The 27,328-nt window shown below is 40.5% G+C and overlaps 2 protein-coding genes across 6 annotated transcripts in view; one reads left to right on the top strand and one right to left on the bottom strand.

The window, feature by feature from the left end:
* Window positions 1–12,717, top strand: part of ddx24 (DEAD (Asp-Glu-Ala-Asp) box helicase 24) — a 27,592-nt gene extending 14,875 nt beyond the window's left edge. For all 4 annotated transcript variants that reach the window (XM_072492604.1, XM_072492584.1, XM_072492597.1 and 1 more), the window contains exons 4-9: window positions 2,546–2,699; window positions 4,196–4,711; window positions 5,238–5,313; window positions 5,537–5,725; window positions 11,573–11,702; window positions 12,372–12,717. In XM_072492604.1, the coding sequence (XP_072348705.1) occupies window positions 2,546–2,699; window positions 4,196–4,711; window positions 5,238–5,313; window positions 5,537–5,725; window positions 11,573–11,702; window positions 12,372–12,616 (1,310 nt within the window). In that variant the 3' untranslated portion in view covers window positions 12,617–12,717. The remainder of the gene's footprint in view (window positions 1–2,545; window positions 2,700–4,195; window positions 4,712–5,237; window positions 5,314–5,536; window positions 5,726–11,572; window positions 11,703–12,371) is intronic.
* On the bottom strand, window positions 12,660–27,328 carry LOC140404280 (ubiquitin thioesterase OTUB2-like). 2 transcript variants are annotated; one of them, XM_072492607.1, is made up of 6 exons: window positions 27,194–27,328; window positions 25,464–25,556; window positions 20,244–20,362; window positions 19,152–19,236; window positions 18,653–18,847; window positions 12,660–13,999 (listed from the first exon to the last, which is right to left on the bottom strand). In XM_072492607.1, the coding sequence occupies exons 1-6, from the start codon at window positions 27,203–27,205 to the stop codon at window positions 13,790–13,792; spliced, it is 714 nt and encodes a 237-aa protein (XP_072348708.1). In that variant the 5' UTR covers window positions 27,206–27,328; the 3' UTR covers window positions 12,660–13,789. The 2 variants fall into 2 exon arrangements, with proteins under 2 accessions (XP_072348708.1, XP_072348713.1); XM_072492612.1 differs by lacking the exons at window positions 25,464–25,556; window positions 27,194–27,328 and adding an exon at window positions 22,942–23,367.

The following is a 27,328-nucleotide window of genomic DNA, read 5'->3' as shown; positions in this document are numbered from 1 at the left end:
TGGGGTGCTTTTCTCTTTTGGGGCTTTCCTTGCGCACATGTTCCTTGTACATACCTATGCGCGGTTTCGTTTAATTCTTGCCAATCAGGGCCGTCTTCCTCAACTAATTGGGATCCAATAGTGCTCTGAAACCCATTTTGTACTGAAAGCAAAGACTGCATTTCTGCAATCTGCTTCCTGCATTTCGCATGATCTAATGAGCTTTGTCTGTGCTCCGTGGTAGCAGCATGGAGTGCTCTTAATACTGCTTTTAAATCGCTGCACTGCCTTTGTAATGCCTCTACCTGTTTCTCTGTCTCTTCTCTTACCAGGACTGCACGTTGCGTGTCCTGATAGGCCTTATCGTACTGGGTTTGGAAGCTGCTCGCATGCGCTAGACAAGACTGGTGTGCCCCCTTGGCATCATCCACCTCTCCGTCCTTTGCTGCCAACTTCCTTCTTAAACCTATATTCTCCCTCTCAATCTCACTAACATCGACCTTGCTCATTCGATGTCTCTCTTCTACCTCTTTGCGAAGCGTCCGAACGACCTCCTCTGTACCTCGCAATTGTGCCAGACAGGACACGATTGCCATCGGCTTGCGAGCTTTTCGTATGGATCTCTGACAGGTTCTCCCACCAAGTATGTCATATACTCCTGGGTTCTGTTTCCTCATTGTCACAGAATTCACTCCAAAGGGGCCATTCTTTCCCTTTGAAATATTTCCTGATCTCTTCTTCCCAAACGGGACACTCTCCTACTCTGCTGCTGGTTGCTGCGACCTCGAATTCCTGGGGGTTCATAAGGCGTTCCATTGCCTTCATTGCCATTTTCTCTATCTGAATGCTCTTTTAAATTTGGAACGAGGGGTACTAAGGCAGTGCTGTAATCACGGGTACGGCGTTCGCTAATTTCCGGAATACAAACTCCCGACAGTTTTTCGCAACAAAAATCTATCAGTTTTACCTTGTAGCCCTGTTGGTTACGCATGCATTAACACGCTTCCGAATTATGAGGATTGATCAGAACTGCTTGAACACTTGTGGTTTTTCTGTTCCCAATTGGATTCTAATTTAAATTTTGGGTTCTCCCGGAGTGGTTTGGTCATTTCTAAATCGGGACCCGGCGGAGTCGGCAGTAAATGTTGCTAACTTTGGTTGGCTCTTAATTTGTTGCCCGTTGTGTCTTTACTGAATTTGCTCTGTTTCTATAACCTTTGCTCTAGAGTCGCCAGGTATCTTTATGATACCGCCACGAGGTTCAAGTTCAAGTACTGATCAATAACTCAACACACCAATTAGTAAGATTCAAATCAAAACACATTTATTATACACAGTAAATCACTACTCATGCATAAAACTCTACTTTCTAGGCTATCTTTATCACTAAAAGGCCTATACTTAGCTTCGGAACTGGCCCACCAGGTCAGGGGAACAAATGGCCTTTCGTTCGATTCTGAGTCTGCAGGATTCAAAAGCTGGTATGGACTGGTAGCTAGGAGCGCCTATCTCATAGCGTGCGTTGACTGGAGACTTACTTGGTTGTTGCGGCAGCTAGGCAGTTCACTGTCCAGGGTTGATTCGAGTTGCTGAGTGACCCTGCCAAGAAGACCGATTTGAACTTGGGGGCTCTACTTTATAGTCCCCATAGGGCTTCGCGCCGTTTGGGGCGGACCCCGTATCTGGTTCCAAGTGATTGGACTACGTTCCGATCACTTGGATCGATTTCTCCAATACTGGAGCCGTTCCCTGATCGCTGGGCTGTCCGAGTGTCCGTTGGCCTTCCTTTGTCTTGGCTCCTGCTGGTGCCGAGGAGTCTAGCTTGGCCTTATTCACCTTACATGTTTTGATTGTTCCCGGGGATCGCTCATTAGTATGCAGATGGCTGTGAGTTTCAGTGCTGTCTGGGCTTTTGCAAGTTCTAATACACAGGATTTTTGCACTTGCTAGTTTTTGCCTGTGTTGGCTGAATTTCCCTGTAGTCTTTGCGGGTCTCCATTTTTTTAAGTCGGGAAGTGGCCAACCCAGTTGGCTACACTCTGCAATAGGATATTACTCACAGCGCAGTGGTTAGCACTGCTGCCTCACAACGCCGTGGTCCCAGGTTCAATCCCGGCTCTGGGTCACTGTCCGTTTGGAGTTTGCACATTCTCCCCGTGCTTGCATGGATTTCGGCCCCCCCAACCTAAAGAGGTGCAGGGTAGGTGGATTGGCCACACTAAATTGCCCGTTAATTGGAAAAAAATGAATTGGGTACTCTACATTTTTTTTTTATAGGATATTACTCCCGACTGCACTATATGTGAATTTTTCCACTGCCCCCAACATATTACATTTTTAGGAAAAGTGTTAATTTGTACCAAATAATGAGCAGATTTCGGAGAGACCCATGCCAGTAGAAACGAGGTCAAGACTGACCAGTATCAATTGGAATGCAGCAGACGAAGTACTCTTATCCCGCTGGGCCGGATTTGAATTCTAGTTTCAGTATCTTAACTCTCCCTCCTTTACAGAAATTTTTTTTTGTATATATAAATACCTCTCCCTAAATGCATACCTTTTACAGGGATCAGAACGGCAACAATAGTTGGAGGAATGGCTGCTCAGAAGCAGGAAAGGGTTTTGAATTGCAGACCAGAAATTGTGATTGCGACACCGGGGAGACTGTGGGAACTGATAAAGGAGAGGCATCCACATCTCTGTCATTTGAAACAGCTCAGGTAAGTCAAAATCAGTTAGAATGTGTTGTAGTAGTGATGAGAAGAAATGTGGTTTGCATCAGATTATATAATGGTTGAAAGCAATGATTTACATTTGTATTGCATATTTTGCAACCTTAGGATGTCCTAAATTGTTTAATGTTATGTATTTTTCAATTGTAGTCACTGTTGTAAGACGACCAGCGACAGGAACCCGGGTTCGATTCCGCCCTTGGGTCATAGTCTGTGTGGAGTTTGCACGTTCTCCCGTGTCTGAATGGGTTTCTTCCGGGTACTCTAGTTTCCTCCCAAGTCCAAAGAGTGCAGGTTAATGGATTGGCCATGCTAAATTGCCCCTTGATGTCCAAAGTTGTGCAGGTTAGGTAGGGTTATGGGGATAGGGCAGGGCAGTGAGCCTAGGGTAGGGTACTTTTTCAGAGGGTTGTTGCAGACTCGATGAGCCAAATGGCCTCCTCCTGCACTGTAGGGATTCTATATCGAAGACGCTACAAACAGTGGTGAGCTAAATGATTGGGTACCCACTCTTATAATGTTGCATGAGTTGATGCTGGCTGGGGCTCTGGGAGAACTCCCTAGCTCTTTGAATCTTGTACGTTACCTAAAGAAAAGACCGGGACCTGGAGTACGATGTTAAAAGTGACCTAACAATGCAATACTCCCTCAGTGCTGTGTTAAAATATCAACCTAGATTATTGTGCTGAAGTCCTGGAGGGAGCTTGAACCCACAATCACCTGAACTCAAAGGTGAGAGCATTTACCTGAGTTTGAAGTTTTGATGCAAAAAAAATTACCAGAGGAAATAGTAAAAGTGTTTGATTTATCCACAAAAGAATATATATTTGAGATACTCTCTGAAATCAATATACAGAGTGAGGCAAACCTTTCTCTAAATGCCCTGAGCCAGGAATTGCAATCCTCTGCAGTTATTCTTTGTACCGATCGGGACACAAATGAGTGGCTTGCTCAGTCATTTAAGAGGACAGCGAAGAGTCGACCCTTCATAAGAACAACTAGTTTTTTGCCACTAAAGAAGCGGTTCGATTTTTGCAACATTCAGTCAGTTTCATGCTCACTTTTTCATTTTAGATTCCTTTTAATTGAATTAAAATTCTCAAATTGGCATAGTGGCAACTCACATTATTAGTCCAGATTTCTGAATTATTGAGTAATCGTTATTCCACCATCATAGCAAGACCTCCTTTCAGTTCATTTCAGTAGAGTTCAGTGAATTAGGGCCTTACTTTGATTGTAATATGATCCTAGTTTGTGTGAATATCTTATTTCTGACCAAATTAAAGGAAGCAATTCTTGGATATTTTTAGTAACTAATTAACCGGAAACATTCCCAATAGCTAATGTCTACTTTGAATGTGGTTAGATCCCTGGGCACATGTTGTAAAGTGGATCTATTGTATAAACTATCACAGTAACTGTGTGATGTAAAACATCGTGAATGCAATACACTGTTGACCTGCTGTATTGTCCAATTGACCTAGGTGCCTGGTGATTGATGAAGCCGATCGCATGGTTGAAAAAGGACATTTTGCAGAACTGTCTCAGCTGTTGGAACTGCTACATGAAAAAGAATACCATCCAAAAAGAAGAATCTTTATATTTTCTGCTACTTTAACTATGGTTCATCAAGCTCCTGTAAGACTACTGGGAAAGAAGCATGTCAAGAAAATAAATACAGAAACAAAATTAGAAGATCTGATACAAAAAGTAGGCATCAAAGGAAAACCAAAAATAATAGATTTATCCAGAAAAGAGGGTACAGTTGAGACCCTCATTGAAACCAGAATTCCGTGTGAGACAGAGGAAAAAGATATATACCTGTATTATTTCCTGCTTCAGTATCCTGGCCGCACAATGGTCTTTGCAAATAGTATAGATTGCATCAAACGTCTGAATGCACTGCTTACTATCCTGGAATGCAGTCCACTGCCGCTGCATGCAAACATGCATCAGAAACAGAGATTGAAGAACTTAGAAAGGTTTTCTGAGAGAGAGAGGTAAGTTTCTAAATCTGTAGGGGAAAATTGCAAATATATGTACCTCCTAAGTTCTATTCAAACTTTGCATGCACAAAATGCTTGGAGGAAGCTTTATAAATATTTTACATAAGTGTATCTACATGCATTCTGCTGGGCAACAGAACTGCATTTGGGGCCAGACCATATGAATAAGGTAGTGTCTGGCTGATTTGTACTTCATAATGCTCATGGAACCAGCCTTCATAATGAGAGCAGAAAAGGGAAATAAACTGTCCATAAAGAGTTTGTGATGAAAACTTACATTGATCTTCAGTAATCAACTTAACACTTTCCTTTTGGGATTTCAGTGGAACGAGTTTAATTGCAGGGAAATTTAGTTCAATAAATGTTAACTTTGTTTTTGTGAATACCAAAAAGGCTGGTTCAGAAGAACCATCTTGGTGTGGGTAAATGAAAGGGTATCATGTTTTTGTTGAAAATTTTGTTTTGGAAACTTCAGTGACAATTCTTTTCCTTAGCTTGTCTTTCTTTTGCTGTTTTTCAGCTGTGTTTTATTAACCACAGATGTTGCAGCTCGAGGTCTGGACATTCCAAATGTACAGCATGTTATTCACTATCAGGTGAGGCTGAAATAGTAAGATCTGAACTCTTGACAAATTTTCCTTTACAAATTCTCTATGGTAGTGAATATTTTTTTAACAAATAACCTGAACTGCAGCAAGCTTTATTCTGTCTAAAGGTTTCTGCTGTATCATAGCTCAATATCAAGAGAACAAGGTAGAAGTATGACTTGATATGTCAGTACATCAGAGAACAGACTTGTAATTTGAATCCTTTGTTCAGGTTCCCCGCACCACTGAAATCTATGTCCACAGGAGTGGCAGAACAGCCCGAGCCACAAAAGCTGGTCTGACATTGATGTTAGTTGGGCCAGATGACATGATGCGCTTCAAAAAGATATGCAAAACACTGGGCAAAGATGAAAATATTCCTCTGTTTCCAGTACAAGCTAAATGTATGTCTGCAATTAAGGTAAATGCCCAATCATTTTCCAGTTTCTCATTTCAGGTTTATACTTTGTATTGGAAAGAAGAGCATGCTGACCAGTACTTTTGACATAGATTTAAATAATGGTCAGGAAGCTGGGAGAATGCCTAAATGTACTGTCCTTGATATTTTCCAAAGCTGTAGCCCACAAAGTTCTAAGGAGTAGGCAGCCTGTTGCTGTGGAGAAGGTAGAAGGTGATGGAGCGAAAGGAATGAATTGGTGAATTATGTGCCAAAATCACTTGTGTGAAGATCAACCCTTTTTAGAACTTAAACTATCTGGCCTCCATTTCTTCTGGTTGTAACAGATAAAAAGCAGATGCAAACCCAACCCTTCAGTATAAGTAGTACAGCTGTTTTATTCCTGGGATGGCGATAATGCTGGCAGTACTACAGTTATTGTCTATCTTCACCTACTGGGACCACAGTTTGGCTTGTTAGGCCATTTCAGATAGCATTAAGAGTTGATGAAAGTGTGGGACTAGAGCCATATGATATCAAATTGATGCAAGTTCCCTTCCCTGCAAGCAGTGGTGTTTTTAAACAGTGAATTTTCATGGTCAATCTTTCTGCCGCAAGTCCACAACTGAACAGATTTCTTAAAGGCAGTTTCCTAACTTTAGATGTTGAGATTTGACCAAACCATACTATTTTTAATTATGTATTTGTCCTTTTCTATGGATGTTGAAACCATCTTTGGTGCACTTTGGGGTTCTGGGTATCTAACACAAGCATTGTTAATTGATTGTCTATGCAGCACTTGGTTGCGACTGTCCAGTCGTCATTACTGTCTTGTCATGAAAAACCAGAGCTCAATGGAGCATATTTAGTGGTGTTATGAATTTCTGTAAGAATGTACATGATTTAAAACAAATATTACATTTCATCGGTGATTAATTTCTTGTGCAAAGAAAGAAAAGTTGGTCATTGCCAGTTAAAATGTGCTGTCCTGCTGGATACTTGGAGCTGGTCTGCATCCCAGTACGGGATGAGAGGTAAGAACAAAAATTGCTGGTAATACCCAGCAGGTCAGATAGCATCTGTGGAGAGAAAAAGTTACTATTTAAGGTCAATGACCAGAACTGAAGATAGATAGAAATGTTATAGTTTTGAGCAAGTGGAAGTGGGGAGTTCCATGATGGGGTGGTGGATAAAGATTTCATGATGCAACAGCCAAAGAAAGTGGTAATGGTTATAGGAAAGAAACCAAGATTGTGTCCTGACAATATAGCAGCCAACTGAATGTAACATGAATGGATAAAGTAATCCAGCCCCAAAAAATGGTGAATCTAAAGTTGCTTAAGTCTAGAGCGCAGAGAGTATCAAGACAAAGATGAGGTACTGGTCGTTGAACTTCATTGAAACAATAGCAGAACAGGCCCCGGACAGAAAGGTGAATTGCGAGCACTATAGAGAATTAAAATGACTAGCGGAAGGAAGCTCCGGGTCATGCTTGCGGCCTATTCAATCCCAAATATAGAGGAGACCATATCGTGAACAAAAAATCTATTACGTTTTTATCTATCTTTTGTTCTGATGACGAGTCATTGACCTGAAACATGAACTTATTCCCTCACAAAGATTTGCTTCCCTCACAAAGGTATATTGGTGTTGGCAAACTAGAATTGGAGCTAGTCATTTGGTATAATAATCTTTATTATTGTTACAAGTAGACTTACATTAACACTGCAATGAAGTCACCGTGAAAAGCCCGTAGTTGCCACACTCTGGCGCCTGTTTGTGGTACACTGAGGAAGAATTCAGAATGTCCAATTTACCTAACAGCACATCTTTAGGGACCTGGGGGAGGAAACCGGTGCACCCAGAGAAAACCCACGCAGACAGGGGGAGAACGTGCAGACAGTGACCCACGCCGGGAATCGGACCTAGGACCCGGGCACCGAACCTAGGACCCGGGCACCGTGAAGCAACAGTGCTACCGTGCCGCCAGTACAGAGTATTTCTGAAAAAGAGACATACGATTGGAGCTTTTCATCTTATACTCATCAAGAGAGCCTGCAAGATAAATCAACAGTAAAAACAACAATTTATGCTGCAAGTGAAGAGTGTGCTGACAGTTCGGCAAGTGGACTGATTAGTAGGAGGTGTTGCCAAAAATGCAGCAGAGAATAGTTGACTTCCAAGCTTTTGGGCAGCACTGGCACAGTGGTTAGCACTGCTGCCTGACTGGGACGAGGATCCGGGTTCGATCCCGGACCTGGGTCAGATCTGTTTGTGTGGGTCTCACCCCCACAACCCAAAAAGATGTGCAGCGTAGGTGGATTGGCCATACTAAAATTGCCCTTAATTGAAAAAAATAAATGGGTACTCTAAAAATTTTTAAATGGGGGGTGTGATTAAACCATGCATGTCAATTCTGGTCAAGGTATTAATGAACCAGGGAATGGCTGTCCCCTAAGATTTAGTTTAGTTGGAAAAGGCACAGTATGAACATGCTCCTTCTATCTCAAGCACAGGGCCCTCTCTATGAATACATATGGCTTCCAGCATGCTTGAGCCACACTGCGAGCACGACTGATTATTTAAAATTTGTTTTCAGTGTAATTTTCATGTCAGGCTCTGTGGCTCACTTATGAATGCTGGAAGTCCGTTTTTTTAACACAAGGGCTCGATCCTTTGCAATCAGCAGAATGCCTATGCAATTGTTATGATCCCAGTTTATGTTGTAACTGAACAGGGAGATCCCAGAATGGAACCAGAGCTAAAAAGACTAACTTCTACTTTTTTTATAAAACGTGTAGGACGAGTCACAAGAACGGTAATTAGTTTTAAGAAAAATGTATTAAACATGAAAAAATTGGATGCAAAAAACTGTACCCCTCCCTTAGCTTAATAAATACACCGATTTTAGGATTAACATTGATTACAAAGTACATCTTAATCTACAGTGATCTAATGAACCCAAGTGAATGTCTGTGGATTTGTCCTCAAAACTCGCCCTGCACCCAGATGACTCATACTGTGAGCCACCTTGTCTCACTGAATTCTGGCTTCCTCACAATTTAAAATTCCATTTTCAAAAGTCATATTTAAAATCCTCTTTTAAATTATCCTATCCCTCCGCTGCTTCCATCAAGGCTTCACTTTCAGGTTTTACACCTGGCTTTGACGCAAACTCCACTGTCCAGCCTCTGATTTCTCCAATTATTTCAAATAATGTCTCACAAACCGTGGCACTACTGCAGATATATTTCTGACTCCTCTCGATCCAATGCCTTTTCAACTCTGTGACTTTACTGAACAGTATTCTGTTCAGATTCCCAGTTTCCTCTGTTCAGTTAACTCCAGACTTCTTGGAAAATTCTCATTTCTCTAGTTTCCTTAACTAGCTGGTCTTTAGGTTTCCTGCATTTGTTTTCTTAACCATTACTCCATACTGTGGCTTTTCTTCTAGCAGAGCTAAGAGATGGAGATGTTCCCTCTTTAGCCTTTTAAAACTAACTGCTCCTCTTATCTCTAACTGCAATCAAATTAACTAAACTAAAACGTAAAAGCTTCTCTACCTTACAAGGGCCCCAGTTGCTAAGCCACCACTGCTGCTTTATTTATTCTTCATGCTCTAGCCCCCTCCAAGCACAACAGAAACACAATTGGAATTTAACCAAACCCCACATACATCAACATCTTCGTCCAGCATGAATCTATGTATAGGTTTAACTCTTCCAGGCAGTGAAACATTAAATTAAACTAACTCAAAACGATATCTTATTTCAAATGTTTACAAAACAAATCTCTTAAAACTACCTTTTATTTTCCTAACATAAGTTCAACTAAAAGGCTTGGGGGACAGCCATTCCCTGGTTCAGTGGTCAAGGCATTGCGATGGGGGAAATCAGTTGACCTGTCTGGTTTGACTTTGAACAAAAGCTTAGCATTTAACTGTTTTTGATGCATTCTTCATGGCAAAACCTCCCAACCAGGCAGCACCTCCCAACCAATCAACTCACACCTCATGCAATATAAATGATTGTTCCCTTTACTGTCTGTTTATCTGGCGAGCTGACGTGATGAGTGCAAGCCAAAAGCTTTAATAGTGTGTCTCTTTTTTTAGCAATACAATTAGAGACTCCAATTTATTTTAATTATTCCAATTGTAACAAAGTCTAATTTATAACATTTCTGGAGAAAACATTTTAAAATGTATGCCAGTTTTGATCATCAGAAGCAAGGTAGGTGCAACTTCAAATCTTGAGGGTTTGATGTATTGAGTACTTGTGTTCCGCAAACTCACCTGGGTTTGATCATATACTGACTTCCTAATCTCAGTAATGCCGAGTAATGGACTTGGAGGGTCTGAGTGCCTAATGAAATGATGTTGACCAGGTTTCTACCCGGTTCTCGGACTCCTCTCCACCTTGACTTGGAAATATATTGCTGTTCCTTTGTTGTTGCTGGGTCAAAATGTTGGTCTCACTCTAACAGCACTGTGGAAGTCACCACCTGACTGCACTGCTTCTTCTGGACAATTAAAACAATTAACTGTCAAAATAGTGTTTAAAATACAATCAAATCTACTAATTGTGTCCAGCTAACTCAAGACTTTGTGTTATGCATGCTCCCCTTTCATGCTTATAAATAGACTGAACTTCAACTATGAAGGGTTAAGGTGTAAAATATCAAATAGCACAAGTACTCCGCTACAACCTGAGACAAAGTGAAGAGTTATAATTTGGGGGCGGCTACTGTGAAATAATAGAGTCAGACACTGCGGGGGCTGAAGTAATCACAACAGCTGTAGTGCTGCAGCCCCCCTGCTGCTGACAGGCTCAGCAACTCCTACCCAAGTCCTCAAATAGCACTCCCTCTTCAAACAAGCGCAAAATCAAAAGTATTAATTCCACTTAGGAGTGACTGGTCACTGTAGCTAAATAAAGCTGGGATACATATTATAATTGAAACTAATTTATTTGCATACGGCTGCAGTTTGTATTTAAGTATATGGGTTATTCTGATTTTGGCTCATTACTCTCCAGCAACCAAGGCAGTGGTACAGTATGATAATTCCCAGTTTAATCAGGTTGATTCAAGTACAGTAGTGACAGCTCCACAACATTTTGCATTGATTTATACTGTTACCCAGCACATGGAGCATTAAAATGTGTGTTGTTATTTGTCTTTATAATGTGGGAATTTGTTGTCCTTAAAAGCTGATAGGGAGCTACTTTCAAGTTGAACAGCTACAGTCCAAGTGAAGGTACTGCAGAAGTGTTATTAGATAGGAAGTTCCATAATTTTCACCCAGCGATGATAGATTTCCTGGTCAGAGTGGTATATAACTGGAAGAAATCTTGCAGGTGATATTTTTCAAGCATCTGCCTTTGTCTTTCTAGTTAGGTTTGGGAATTGCTGTTGAAGCATGTTGCTGCAGTGCATTTGTTTGATGGTACAGAGTGAACCAACAGTGGAATGAGTGCCAATCAAGCAGACTGCTGTACCCTGGCTGGTGTTGAATGTTGAGCATTACTGGAGTGTTGCTCATTCAAAATATTTTGGGAGTGATCCATCACCTTCTTGACTTGTGCATTGTAATTGGTGGAAAGGCTTTAGGGAGTCAAAATGAGGTACTCGTGTCACAATTCTCAAACCTTGACCACAGTATTTTCAATTTCGGATAGAACCATAGCTGACCTTAAGAATATTAAATATTCCAAAAATGATTGTTGGGTTTATGATACAAGATTTGAAAAACCTTACAAAATGAGGCATTTAGACATTCTGAAATCACAATTTAGTGGCTGCTATTGTAACATGTATGTTAGTGACTGGGTCAAAAATCAAAGCCGAATAAAACCTCTCCTTTGCAATTCACAGGCCCGTGTTAATGTAGCTAGGAGTATAGAAAAGATGGAATACCAGCACAATAAAATGCAGCAGCATAACAGCTGGTTTCAGCAAGCTGCTGAAGCTCTTGAAGTTGATTTGGAGGATAATGTCCTGATGGGTAAGTACTGTATATGTTTCATACATTGGCCCAAGGCCAGGCTAGCCACTCACCATTTAATACAGGGTAAATCTGACAGCAGCTTTTATTTACACATGTATTGTTAAATGCAGAAATTGCTACCAGTTTACCCACTCAACTCCTGAAAGGTATCAACCTGTAGAGGAATGGGGTAGAGTGAAGCTTTCATTCTCATTCTCTAAACTAAGTACTATACTATCTGTATTTTTCAATCTTTTCCCTTTTTCTAATCAAGTATATATTTGGATTCAAGTCTTGCCCTTTCCACAGATGCCCTGCAGAGGGTGCCACGCTGGAACAGAAACTCTAAAGCCAGTCAAAACTTTGGGCATCTGTCAGCAAGTTGTACAAATTGTTGTGCCTTCACTACTGACCATTAAATGGTCAGTGTTTAGCAACAAGTGTACATTATCAAACCGTTACCAGCATAGTCATATGCAGCATCCTCTTGCAGTCTAGTCAAATAGATTATCCTGGAGAAAATGAACAGGTCTAATAATTTTAAACCTCCAAAACAATAGCATTTTGCCTCTATTTTTAAAAAAAAGTCTGCAAATTGAGTCTCCTAATTTTTCCAAAATATTTGAAATATATGAAAAATCACTGAATAATCTGTAACAGAAATCTACACGATATATTTGATTTTAGGTGGAGGCTATAACAGTGATGGTGGAGACTGTAACAGTGATGAAAAGCAGAGACAAAGGATGTTAAAAGGAATGAAGAAACAACTGAAACATTTACTTTCGCAACCAGTGTTTAAGAACCACTTGAAGACCAAGTACCCAACACAATCGGGACGGCTAATATTGCCTGCCCTACCATTAGCCAGCAAAGAAACTGCTTTAACGACAGTGAAAAAACATAAAAATACAAAAAAGAAAGTTATGTGAATAACAACCATATAAAAAAAACATTCAATGTTAGAACTCAGTGTATAATTCAGTGGCTATATACACCATTTATTCCATTTAATAAAAACCCCAAACCTGTACAGTACTGGTGTCTTCAATATGAAGATTAAAACCGCTTTTTTTTTTTTAAATCACATCCTCATGGTAAAACAGAGGATAAAGTTCTAAAAGCATTTCAACTAAAGTCTAGGAATGCAAGAATGCGCAAGGCAGCTCTAAGAATTCTGGTTACTAAATAAGGCCAGCTGTCACGTGTTGGGTCATTGAAACAATACACACTTGGTGAAATTCAAGAGCAAGCAGAAGTGTTTTAAGATGTTAATTATCTTAATATGAACTGCTTTAGTTTACAAAGTGCTTATCTGGGGAAATTTTGGTCGTATTGCAACCATTTACTGTCAACATATGCCTGTAAAGCAAGATTGGGATGAGGGTACAATATATGTGACAAGTATATGGTAGAATGTATGTAAACAATGAATTCATTTTGCACTACACCGTCACACCCTCCTGAGCATCTGATACTTCAGTTCTTGGATCTCCGATTAGATAACTATTCCACAATTTATTTTTACACAATCCAACTTAAATACTTAAAAAGTATGCTTATTCTGCATCATATGCAATCATTCTCAAACTGTGACAAAACTGCTAGAATTGCCTTCACCCAGAATGAAGAAATGTGGAATATACTTGCAATTACTAGTTAGAAAGTAGCAATAACTGCAACCTTAAAATTTGGACCATCAATGAAGTTTCACCTGGGATTTATAAAGAGGAAAAGCATTCTGAACTGAGGGAGGAGTCTCAATCTGTGAATACTGATTAGGCATAGATCAGCAAGAACTAAATCAGATGTCATATGGGTGTTATTGAAGGGGCATGAAGAGAAATAGATGGATTAAAGGACAGAACTTTTAAAATTACCAGAGATGTATTCTTTGCTACAACACTATATTAAAAAAGGTACAAGCCTTTTGTACACAATATATTACAACCATACTTTATAAATATGGCAACTACAATGCTAAATTCACTTCATTTTCATCTGGGGATATACATTCATTTTATACTGTGCAGAAAGATGGTATTCAAAAGTGAGATTCTCTGTCCCAAGCACTAAAATGTTCTAGTATCAAGGCAGATCCAAGACTATTTTGGTTTATTTGCTTTATAAAGTATGTCATAATGGCCTGGCTTGTAAAGTAGGTAAACCAAAGGCTTTGATCCCTCAGGAAAGACGTGATGATTAACTTCAGTATCCGTTTTGTCCATATATTCAACTTGGATTGGTAAATTCAATGCTTGGGTCAGTGCAGTGATATGAATGTGATCACTCTCCATAGCCATTGGTTCCACTTCCTACAGGAGAAAAAAAACTTAGCATTATTTACTGTACATAAAAGTACTATTAATGCAAAGCTTCAGGATGCAGTAAGTTACTTCATCTCCAGTACACCACTGGGCAATATCCATTTATGAAACACCCTCAGCAAGAGATCAGTTCTTTTCTGGTCAGAGACATGTCAACTGAATAAGAAATCTCAGCATGACCATTTCTACACAAAGATCTCAACTAGTGAAGAAAATCAGCCAGCACTCAGGGAACAGAAAAGAAATTATTTAGATTAGAGGGTAGATCTAAGCAGAATTTCAAGAGTAAGAAAATAAATAGTAACAGTATCAAAACAAAGTTAGATAAGGATAAAAAGGCAGGTGGTATGTTCTAATTGCAGCATTTGGGAGTTTATGGAAGTGAGAGATCCCGAGCAACCATATCTATAGTAAGTCTCTCTTTTGAATTATTAAACATCCCGGGGGTTACCATTATTAAACATCCCGGGGGTTACCACTGACAAGAAACTGAACTAGACCTGCCATATAAATTGATCTGCTCTTGGAGCCTCATTGAGGCTAGGAATTCTGAGCTGAGTAACTTACCTCCCGACACCCCAAAGACTGTCCACCATCTACAAGTCAGGAGTGTGATGGAATACTCTCCACTTGCCTGAATGAGTGTAGTTCCAAACACACAAGAATCCTGACACCATCCAGGGCAAAACAGCCCCCTTCACTGGCACCCCCTCCACCACCAACACATAGTAGTGGCAGCAATGTTTATCACCTACAAGGTGCATTGCAGCAACTCGCCAAGCCTACAACAGCCCCTTTCAAACCCATTACCATTTAGAAAGACATGGGCAGCTGACACATGGGAAAACCATTATGTGAAAGGTTATTAAAAAGATGAGGGCACATGGGGTTGGGGCAATATGTTAGCATGTGTCAACATAAGAACTAGGAGTAGGCGATCTGGCCCCTCGAGCCTGTTCCGCCATTCAATGAGATCATGGCTGATCTTTTGTGGACTCAGCTCCACTTTCCGGCCCGAACACCATAACCCTTAATCCCTTTATTCTTCAAAAAACTATCTATCTTTATCTTAAAAACATTTAATGAAGGAGCCTCTACTGCTTCACTGGGCAAGGAATTCCATAGATTCACAACCCTTTTGGTGAAGAAGTTCCTCCTAAACTCAGTCCTAAATCTACTTCCCCTTATTTTGAGGCTATGCTTTCACCCGCCAGTGAAAACAACCTGCCTGCATCTATCCTATCCCCTTCATAATCTTCTGTTTCTATAAGATCCCCCCTCATCCTTCTAAATTCCAACGAGTACAGTCCCAGTCTACTCAGCCTCTCCTCGTAATCCAACCCCTTCAGCTCTGGGATTAACTAAGTGAATCTCCTCTGCACACCCTCCAATGCCAGTACATCCTTTCTCAAGTAAGGAGACCAAAACTGAACACAATACTCCAGGTGTGGCCTCACTAACACCTTATACAATTGCAGCATAACCTCCCAAGTCTTAAACTCCATCCCTCTCGCAATGAAGGACAAAATTCCACTTGCCTTCTTAATCACCTGTAAACCAACTTTTTGCGACTCATGCACTAGCACACCTAGGTCTCTCTGCACAGCAGCATGTTTTAATATTTTATCATTTAAATAATAATCCCAGTCAAGGACTGGGTACGGGATGGAAAACTGGAATAAACAAGTCCATTTCAAATTGGAAAGTTGGTACAAGCAGAGTGTCCCAAGGCTCAGTGATAAGGCTATTCACAATCTATATTGATGAATTAAATAATAATATTTATTAGTGTCACAAATAGGCTTACATTTAACACTGCAATGAAGTTATTGTGAAAATCCCCTAGTCGCCACACTCCAGCGCCAGTTCAGGTACACTGAGGGAGAATTTACAATGTCCAATTCACCTAACAGCACGTCTGTATCCAATGTTTAGACAATATAAAGCTAGTGGGAAGGTTACGAGTAGGATGTAAGAAGTTGCAAAGGAACGGGAATAGTGGACAAGAGGATGTGCGGAAGTATAGAAAAGCAGAATTTTTTTTAAATGGTGAGAAGCTATTAAAGTTGTTATTCAGAGGAACCTGGGTGTCCTTGTACATGAAATACAAAAGCTAACGTACAGGTACAGCAAGTTAATAGGACAACAAATTGTATGTTGGCATTTTGTAGTGGATTGAAGTAGAAGAGAAAGGATATCTTGCTGTAATTATACAGGGCTATGCCGAGTCCATACAGTCTTGATCTTTGTGCCTTGGAAATAGTTGATTTGCCTCAACGGTGATGCAATGAAGGTTCACAAGATCAATTCCTTTGATGAGGGGGTTGAACTATGAGGAGAGATTGAATATAATGGACCCATACTCTTGCATTTAGAAGAAGTGATCTCATTAGATTCTGAAAGGATGACACTGGATAGAGGCAGATTTCCTGTAGCCGGAGTTTCCAGAACTAGGGGCATTGTCTCAGAATAAGGGGTTAGCCACATAGAAATGAGATGAGAAGACATTTCTTCAATCAAATGGGTTGAGAATCTTTGGAATTTGCCCAATAGGGCTTTGAATGCTCAATTGTTAAACACATTCATGGCTTTGATCGCTAGATTTTTGAACTCTCAACTCAACTATTATAGTAGTTTTGCTATCAGACTGGCAACCGTTACTCCTCTGAGACCAATGGCGACTTGCAGAATCCACATGTGTGAAGTTAAATGCGGCATTCCAGAAGTTGCAAGCAGTTATGCTACACTTTTCTATGGGAGGTGTGCTGTTGGAAGTTACTGTCCTCCCCCTCCCCGACACAGTCTGCAATTGATCAGATAAATCACTGAACAGACAAGGACTTGCCCCTTTGTGCTGTTGTTTCGCTGTAAAAATCCTTGAAAAAATTGCACGTTCGTTCAATGAGGTGTTTATTGGGCTTTTGGCATAATTGTTCCTGAACAGTCTTGATGGCCCTGAAAGTTTATTTTATTTAAATTGTTTTATTTTTATATTTCTGGAATGTCAATTTTATCCACATTTAAAAAGCTTTATAACAGTCTGACATTTCAGCTTCTACCTTCTTTAGGTCTTAATTTTATTTCATTCACTGTAAAATTTAATCAAAATAAGAACTTTGCTTCCTGTTTTTCTGTCCATGAGAATACTTCCATGCGAACGGCTGCTTATCGCTATGACATCATTGTTGCTGGACGGCAGGTGATCCCTTGACTAGGCACCAGATTCTAACTTGAGTCTGAAAGGAGAAATCCTCGCTAGAGATCTCTACATCTTTGTAAAAGGTTTTCCTCAAGGTCAGTGGTGGGTGCTGTTGCTTTGCCACTGACCATGAAATACAGGCCTATGGGAATCAAGGGCTATGGGGACTTTGGGGGGGGGGGGGGGGGGGGGAGAAGAGGAAGTGGAGTTGAAGTCACAGATCAGCCATGACCCGACAGTGGTGGAGCAAGCTCAAAGATCACATGCCCTATGTCTATTTCTTATTACGTAAACAGCAAGACCACTCAAACGGAAGTGAATTAATGAATAATCATGAATCTGGTTTTCAGAGTGTTGCAGAAGGAAGGACATAGCCTTTTGAAATAATGCCATGACATCTTTAATGTCCATCTGAACAGCCAAGCTATATCTCTTTTTGACATCTCATCTGAAAGATAGTATTTTAGAGTAAGAAGCTGATGTAGTGATAACTGGGCTAGTAATCCAGGGACCCAGGCTAATGCTCGGTGTTCAAATCACACCATGGCAGCTGGTAATATTTAAATTCAATTAGCTAATAAATCTGGAATTGAATGATAGTTTCATGGTCACTATTACGACTATCATCAAAAATCTACCTGGTAGAAAATCAGCCTTCAATATCTCGTCCGGCCTACGTGCGGCCCCAGGCCACAACAATGTGGCTGACTCTTAACTACCCTCTGAAATGGTCCAACTGCGACAGAAAAGTTGAACGGTTTGCAGCAGTTCGAGAAGGTGGCTTATCACCACCTTCTCAAGGGCAACTAGGGCATTAACATCCCATGAAAGAATAAAACAAACTGGGTGACACTCCTCTAGTATTGTTTTGACGCATCAGCCAAGATTATGTGCTATACTTTTCATCAAAGTCTGCTGCTGCTTTTGATTCTTGGACACCCTAACTTAACAGATGACCACTTCACAATCATTGCTCTTGCGCCATCTTTGATATATTATAATTTTCTTTGTGATACTTTAATCAAAACTTAAACCAATGTCTAAGCACAGTATGTGAAATTCGAGTTCTATTTTTAACTCATTCAGTTTTATTCGCAATGATTTTCAAAAAGAGCACAATCTATCACTTTGAAAGCTATACGGACTGCTTTTCAGCATTCCAGATTTCACCTGATGCTTTATTTTTGGATCTATCACTTTTGCAATTAAATATCAACCCTCTAAGACAACAGTCTTATGTCACAACCAAATGCTGGCCACTCTGACATTTTAACTCAGTGGTGCAATGGTGGGTTGACCAGTGTTATTTACAATACTGTTGATTAACCATATTGTTTGATCAATATTCACCAAACAAAACATTTTTTTTTGTCCTAAGTTCTGAAGGAAATTCTATATTCAGTAAATAAAACCAATTAATATAATCAAATTTTGGAACTGACCTGAGTGCAGAAGTCTTTAACACTTACACCTCCCTCAAGGAAAAGCTCGAAGAACTCAGAACGCTTCTGCAAGTAGGCGGACGTTAGCAGTCGGAGATATTGCACTAAGTGATCTGAAACACCATGATCATTGAAAACGGCAAGAAGTTTTGAGACCGAACCATCCGTTTCCACCAGGTCAATCATATCCATAAACTAGAACCAGAGAACCTAACAGTAACATCTGTATCAATGCATTTTTTTCTTAAATGGAAACTATGCCTTAGCAAATTTAAAACAGAAAATGGAAATGGCTCACTTTTGATCAATGTTCAGCAACAACACAGGAATGTCCTCCAATAAAATATTTCTGGACTAGAGACCATAACACTCAAAAGACAGGTGGAAAGATAATCCTGTCAAAATTTGTACTTTACATTATTTTTGTGCAGTCGAGTCAAAAGACACAAATAACAAAACCTTCAAATTTCCCTCAGTTCATCATGAATTAAATACTCACAGTGGTGAAAGAATTTTCAAATCTATTTTCGGCAAATCCAGCAGATGAAAGCTCATCTCTACTTCGCATTAAACTCTTTCTAAGTCTAAAATAAAAGTAAATCAGAGAAATGGTGATTAAAGCTGTACGGTTAACACTATAAACACCATGGGGAAGATTTGCACTTATTTATAGAAGGAAATCATTATTTTTGTTTGATACATGTTTACTGTTTCTCCATGGAGAATATGTAGAAAATCCAGTAAAATTCATTCAAAATCTTGCGAGTGGGATTTTCCAGCCCCGCCCACCACCGGATCGTCCGGCTGCGCTGAAAGCTAATGGACTTTGGGCTGGGCCATAGAATCTCCCGTGGTGGGTCCTATCACGATGGAGCTGGAAAATCCCAGCCTTTTGACTTTCTTTCCTCCCTGTTAATTCCTTGACACGTCTAGAGTCACCCCAGTGTCACACATGGAAACCAAGTATCGTTTTTAAGAGTTTCCACACTGATACTACAACAATATTTATATTGCACCACAGGAGCATTATAAAACAAAATATGTCACCAAATCACAGAAGCGGATATTAGGCCAGATGACCAAAAGCTTTGGTCAAAGTTTTATTGAGTGCCTTACAGAAAAAAATAGCGAAGTAAAGTGCTGCAAGCAAGGAATTCTAGAGCTTAAGGCATGATCAAAGTCGGAGCAATGAAAACACGGGGAGTGCTCAAGAGCTCAGGATTAGATGAGCACAGATGTGACGGAGACATGTCGGGCTGGAGGAGATTACAGATGTAGGGAGGATACAAAGGAGTCTACACTTCTGTGTGGTACAAATCTATGCTTCAGAGAGGGGGGGGGGGGGGGGGGGGAATTAAATTCCCTACCCTGGTCTTGAAAGCCTCATCTGAGATCATTTTCCCTTGCATCCACTTCCTCCGCCTCGCTAACAACACAATAACATGCTCATAGGAAGTATCAACAGCTAGTGTACTGTACCTTTAGGTTCACAAATCTGAATTCAATTGCATCACTACCTTGTAACTCTATCCTATTTATCACCATGCAGCCAAATGCAATACTATGAGCAACAACCGTAAAACAAACTTACTTTTGTATTCCCTTTTTACTTCCAAGTAGTGATTCCAAGTAAGCAAAGCTCAGCGCTCGATAAAAGCAGTTCCCATCGCCAAGTGTTCTTCTGAAGAAAGAATACTTTCTACTAATATCCTTTAAAGAAAAAGATAAAGCTCACACATGGCCTGCCAAGAAAAAAGTCATTTTCAACATTTAAATCGCATGCTTGAAGTCTGAAGGAAACAAGTACCCATTCAGACCAGCATTGTAATGAAAAGTAGTCCTGTAGGAATTTTGTTTTACAGTATCCTGGCATGAATACGAAACTAGCAAATAGCTATGAGCAACCGATCTTTTTTGTCAAAGATGAACTGACAAAGGAAAAAGTTTGTATTGAGCCACAGAAGTAATAGGGTCATGGTGGAGCTTTAGTACTCAATCTTCAGCGTGACAAATGATTATATTTTGTTGAAGCCTTTTTTTTTTTTTAAATGGTTGGCTCCTTCTAACTCAAGTTATTGTGCTTGGAATTTATCAACCAACTGGAGCCAGGTTGCCCATATACAACATGGATGTTTGTTGCCATCTCACTGGTAATAAGCTTGTTAGCCTAATACACAATTTTCAATTATGTTCCGGCTTCACAACATGTTCAGTTTGTCGCTCCTTTAACTTAATTAGAGTGGAATGTCCTTAAGATGAAGTCCCAGTAATTCTCTCCCAGGAGAGAAAAAGTTTTTAGATAATCTGATGACAAATAATATTAAAGGCTCACACAAGCAGCCAACAGCAATCTCAAAAACATTAAATTCTTAGTTGCAATTATTTTCTCTGCTCAAGTTAAATAAAATATAATAAAATTGTTCCCTATTTGAAATAAGGTCTCATTTGGGGAGAGACGGTGGCATAGTGGTATTGTCACTGGACTAGTAATCCAGAGACCCAGGTTCATTTTCTGGTTCCAATCCCACCACGGCAGTTGGCGGTGGAATGTTAATTCAATAATAAATATCTGGAATTAAAAATCCACTGATGACCATGAAACCATTGTCGGTGGTCGGAAAAACCCATCGGGTTCACTAATGTCCTTCAGGGAAGGAAATCTGCTGTCCCTCCCAGGTCTGGCCTACACAGGAATCCAGACCCACAACAATGTGGTGAACTCTTAAACACCCTCTCGGAAAACAGTCAATCCATTCAGTTGTATCAAACTGCCAAAAAGTCTTAAAGAAATAAAACCGACGGACAACCCAAAATCGGCTGAGGCCATGGGAAATGACAAAGGTAAACTCACTTGTCGACCCTGCAAGGTCCTCCTTACTATATTTGGGGCTTGTGCCAAATTAAAAGAGCTGTCTCACAGACTAGTCAAGCAACAACCTGACACTCGTACTCAGGGAATCGTACCTTAGAGGCACTGTCCCAGACACCACCATCCCAGAGTATGTCCTGTACCACCAGCAGGGCAGACCCAGCAGAGGTGGTGGCTCAGTGGGATACAGTCAGGAGAAAGTTGCCATGGGAGTCCTCAACACCAGCTGCTGTGTGGCACTACCACTGTACTAGATTGGAATGGTTCTGAACACAACTAGCAACTCAAAAAGGGGCGATTGTGAGGCGCTGTGGACTATCAGCAGCAGCAGAATTGTACTCAACCGCAATCTATAACCTCATGGCCGGGCACATCCCCCACTCTACCATTAGCACTAAGCCAGAGGATCAACCCTGGTTCAATGAAGAGTGGAGGAGAGCATGCCAGGAGCAGCACCAGGCAAACCTGGTGAAGCTAGAACACTAGAGTGCCAAACAACAGATGGAGCAAGTGATAGACAGAGCTAAGCAATTCCACAACCTAGCATCACTTAGCAATTACTTGCTCACTGACGCTCAAGTTTGGGCTCCGCCAGGGTCACTCAGCTCCTGACCTCAATACAGCCTTTGTTCAAACATGGTCAAAAAAGATAAACTCCAGGGGCGAGGCGAGAATGACTGCCCTTGACATAAAGGTCACATTTGACCGAGTGTGGCATCGAGGAACCCTATCAAAACTGGAGTCAATGGGAATTGGGGTAAACTCTGGTGGTTTGAATCAAACCTGGCACAAAGATGTTTGTGGTTGTTAGAGGTCAGTCATCTCAGCTCTAGGATATCACTGCACGGGTTCCTCGGCTAGTGTCCGAGGCACGACAATCTTCAGCTGCTTCATCAATGACCGTTCCCCCCCACCCACCCCCACCCCCACCATAAGGTCAGATGTGGGGATTATTGCAAAATGTTCAAAACCATTCACAACTCCTCAGATGCTGAAGCAGTTCCTATCCAAATGCAGCAATACCTGTATAATAGCAAGCAGGTCAGGGGTTAGGAATTCTCTGGTAAGTAACTCAACTCCTAACTTCCCAAAGCCTGTCCACCATCTACAAGGCACAAGTAAGGAGTGTGATGGAATACTCTCCCCTTGCCTGGTTAAATGCAGCTCCAACAAGACTCAATAAGCCAGACAATATCTAAGATCAAGCAGCCCACTTAATTGGCACACCATCCACAGACATTCATACCTCCACTACTGACGCACAATAGCAGCAGTGTGTACTGGCTACAAGATGCACTGCAGTTATTTATCAAAGCTCCTTAGATAGCACCTTCCAAACCCACAACCACTATCATCTAGAAGGACAAGGGCAGCAGACACATGGGAACCCCATCTGGAAGTTCCCCTCCAAGTTACTTACCATTATGACTTGGAAATATATTGCCATTCCTTCACTGTCGTTGGGTCAAAATCCTGGAATTCCCTTCCTAAAAGCACTGTGGGCGTACCTACACCACATAGACTCCAGCCATTCAAGGCAGCTCAACACCACCTTCTCAATGGCATTTAGGGATGGGCAATAAATGCTGGCCTAGCCAGCGAAGCCCATCTCCCTTGAATGAATAAGAAAAAATAAATTTAGTGTACTACCAATTTCAATGCCCAAAATGGCAAATTATGGAAAAGGACTTACTAAATAAGATTTGCTGTTTGTTTACCCAAGCACATTACAAAAGGATTACTTGACTCTTAAGACAATGACAAGCACTTGGCAGGTCTGGGAGGGAAGCAGGGCCTCTCACTCGCGAGTGATGTAAAAGATCAGAGCCAGAATGGAGGGCAAAAAGATTTAAAAGTAAAATGCAACAAACTTACCTAGAAATGGGGAAAATAAAACAACTGCAACTGCTGAAGCAAAAATAAAATCATGGCAATACTCAGCTGACTGGGCAACATCTGCAAAGAAAGATAATTAATATTTTAGGTATAAACATTTGTTAGAACTGTAAGGTTATTACAGCTGAGCACCTTGTAAGTTTATAAGGTAGCCATCTGTACAATATTCCAGTTCTGACCATGAATTATACCCAAAGGCTAAAAAAAAATTCTTTTTTTTTTTTTTAAAAACAGTAGCTGTCTGATTAGCAGTGTGTTTTTAAAGGAAGGTCTCTTGTTCCTTGATTTTCATCTCACATGAGCTAAGCATGTAGGTGTGACTAAGAGCCAGGCCATGCTCAATCCATGACTGTAGTGTAGACATCTCTACACGGTTAAAGAAGCAAGTTTGTCCATATTATCTAATGACGCATATGTGGTTTACATGTTAGGAATTCATGTCAGGAATTCATTTATGGTGCTTAATTTTGACTGGGTATCCAGATCAACCAGCAAGTCAGTGCTACAAGCTACTTTTAAAATATATATTTATAACCCAGCTTCTGAAATCCGTGCTAATTGTAAAGAATGTATGAATTGCCTGTGAGACACAATCTGTAACCCATGAATGGCTTAAAATGATAATTCATGAGCAACTTCTTTGCTAGACTGGTGTCTTAATGCCCTAACCAGGATATTGGTCATATCTTGGTCTGTCAATAGATGCTGCCTTTAGGAGATTAAAAAATAAAGTCCATTTTAATTGGGAACAGTGTTTAGATTGTAGTGTTAAGTATGTTTTGTTTGTTTTTTTAAATGTCAATGCAACGCCATCTAATTCATACCTGCTCATCGCCGCCCAAACAGAAAGGTTTGGAGTGCAGGCTGCTGCCCACCAGTTTCGCAGATAAACCAGACAGACTGAGGAATCTGTATTAAGAGGTTAAAGCATTCTACTCTATATATACTGCAGTATGTTCAAAGAAGAAGATGCTATCGAATAACAGATTTCCAAAACAGTTTATAAGACAGATTAAGTTTGGAAAAAGTCACAATGTAATCAGTAAACTAACCTGGTAAAGTTTAATTTTTGAAAAAATGCCAGTATCTGCATTAATTCCTCCCATATTGCCAAAGGTAATGTAGGCAGATAATTAACTCAGGTCATAGTTTTATACTGCAGCTGACACACATTTTTACACAAAAAAATTTAAATCCTTACTGTTTTCAAAAACTGAGTTTGCATTACATCTACATTCCCAACATACATTGGCTTGGATCTTGCAGTGGGAATTATGGCAAAACTAGCAGCGTCCAACCTCGTTACCCCACTGAAACTGATAGAAACTTCTGGAGTACGCACATGCACAAAAGTAATGCAGGAATTGGAAGTTACTGTCAGTAATTCTACCTGTCTCCAGGGGATGCCATCCCCATCTCAGACTGCAGTCAATAGGAAATACAACTGAATTGACACAACCTTCCACTCTGACATGGTTAATTTCACTGTTTACACTATGTTTAATAAGTGTAACTGGGTTTGTAAAACAGTGCACCACTGTTTATCGCTAAACACTCTCACCAGCTCCAAAAAGCTAATTTTATATTTGTGGAATGTCAAATTTCTCCATAGTTAAAAAAAAATGACACTTCTAAATGTAGTATTTTTTTAAAGTCTATCTGTATTTTAGATTTTTACCATAATCCAGTCACTTACTTCACTCCCTGAAATTTTAAATTAAAAGTGAAGGATCATGGTTTTTTTTTTAAACTTCCTGGTTTGCTTTGTGTGAATACTTCAATATGATTGGCTCTTTACCTCCATGCTAACATTGCTGTATGCCTATAACTCCCCTGGACCTGGCGCCTGTTTTAAACTGGCATCAGGGAAGGGGAAAACCACATCACATTCGCTAGATCTTTGTGGGCAGCTTTCCTCCAGGTCCTTGCTTTGTGGCAATCACAAAATCCAGGCCACTATCATCACTGTCAGGTATTTAATTTAATTAGTGAATGCGGTGATAAATAGAAGCATTTTCACAGAGCTTTCAGTGAACAACATCATACCTGCACTTTTTTTTGGTAAATTTTATCTTCAGGATGCTCTTCTCCAAGTGCTAGTATTTCATTTTTGTCAGAGACTATAGAACCAGATCCAAACTATTTAACAAAAAGGGGAAAGAACACTTAATAGAGCAAGGAAATCAATACTCAGAAGCAAAACACATTTTACATCCAAACACAAATCTGTACATTTTGACATTTGAACAAAGATCCAATATCCTAATATTCTACAAGCAATGCATAGCTAGTATTCCATGAATGGTAGTCCACACATGGCAATCAAATCATGAAGCTTAAGTTCCCTGATATATTCGGAGTAAGTTGGGACCCAATCCAGAACACTGTTTCTGACCAGGTACATTGCAGAAAAGTGGAGTTCACAAAATGGAAAGTGGTAGATTCCACTTTCCCCCTGAGGCAAACATGAATAGAGCTCCAACTAAAATATTAACCAGTCTTGAGGGCAGGATTTCAGAGAAATATTGAAGGCCGTGCAGGTCAATGCGTTTAAAAACAAAACAAGGGGTTGAGTGAATAAAAAAAGGAAGGACTCCTTTGTGAACAAGTAATCGGGAAACTTAAGGAAAAAATTATTTTCTTACCATCACACGCATGCCTTTAAAAGTTAACGCAAAGGTGAAAAAAAAAATTTCCTTCCTAGTACCTGTTCAGTATGTTGTGGATACATGCTATGACTGAAGAAAAACTTCAGTTCAGATGTTTTTGTGGCTGGGTCAAAGTCAAGCATATTATAAGAGGCTGCTTTGCTGACAAGTGCATGCATGCATCACCCAAAGGATACATTTGAACATAATACTTATGTTATATAGCACAAATAATCCATGAGACTAGTCATCAACTTCAGGAGGATGCAAAGGCACACCACAGACCTTTCACTTCTGGAGCTTGGATTCAAATCCAACTCTAATTGGCACCCTCACATGACAGGCTGCAAGAAAAGCTGGTGTACAAAAAGTGGTAAATTCATATTAGTGCAGGAGGAGGTGCTCTGTTGAGCTTAGGGTAACGATACATCGCTGGAGCAGCATAGAAAGATTTTTGATCCCATCAATACATACAGAACCCAACCAAGAAATTAAACTAACACAAGTGACCTAATTAACAGAACAAATATGATACAGATCAAAAAATGCAACATTAATTTTGACTACTGAAACAATGCATGAAGTGTGGCCATCTCAGGTCCATGATCTTTCATCGGAAGACCTCAAACGTCAACTGCCTCTCCACAGACGCTGCCTGGCATGTTGAGTTGTGCCACCACTTTCTATATTATTTCAGATTTCCAGCATCCACAGTATTTGCTTTTGCATGAATTGTTACATGCCCATAGGGGAAACACTCATTCTCTTCTTTTAGCAAAAAATACCCCTTTAAACGCACACCACAACACACGATTTAAGGCCAATCCATTGAGACAGATACAGCTCCCTTGCTTTCCAGCAGGCAGTAAAGCGTTGAAAATGCATGTAACTTTGTCAATAGAATTGGTGACGCCTGCTGTTGCTCAGTGTTGTCACAATGTTAACTGATCCACTAGGGAATGGGACTAACTACAATCTTGTTCCACCCCAACGCAAAACGTCACTCTTGTTGCCCTATTCCCTTTCCCTTCCTCTTCCCCCTCCCCCACCCCCTCCCCCAATATGTCTTTTTTTTAACGGCTCACACTGGCTGCAAGGGGAGTTCGAAAGAGGGTAGCTCGGACTTACTGCACCGTCCATTGCACCCTCTCTGGAAGAATAAGCCACTCAGTTCCTGCTCTGCACACATATACAACGCGGAACCCGGGATTGACACATTGCCCGCAAGACTCACGAGCCGCGCGTCACCAACCCCGCCCTCAC

This window comes from Scyliorhinus torazame, chromosome 2 (genome assembly GCF_047496885.1).
Source record: "Scyliorhinus torazame isolate Kashiwa2021f chromosome 2, sScyTor2.1, whole genome shotgun sequence".
NCBI classification, from domain to species: Eukaryota; Metazoa; Chordata; class Chondrichthyes; order Carcharhiniformes; family Scyliorhinidae; genus Scyliorhinus; species Scyliorhinus torazame.
Note: the sequence above shows the minus strand (reverse complement) of the source record. Positions and strands in the feature narration are given on the sequence as shown.

Bases quoted from the DNA above. Each gene is read 5' to 3' on its own strand.
- LOC140404280 (XM_072492607.1), bottom strand. The intron at 20,363-25,463 runs GTATGATGTTGT...TTTTCTTTAAAG, and splicing joins TTTACCAAAAAAAAGTGCAG to GATATTAGTAGAAAGTATTC. The intron at 19,237-20,243 runs GTAAGTTTGTTT...CTTTTATTTTAG, and splicing joins AGTAAAAAGGGAATACAAAA to ACTTAGAAAGAGTTTAATGC.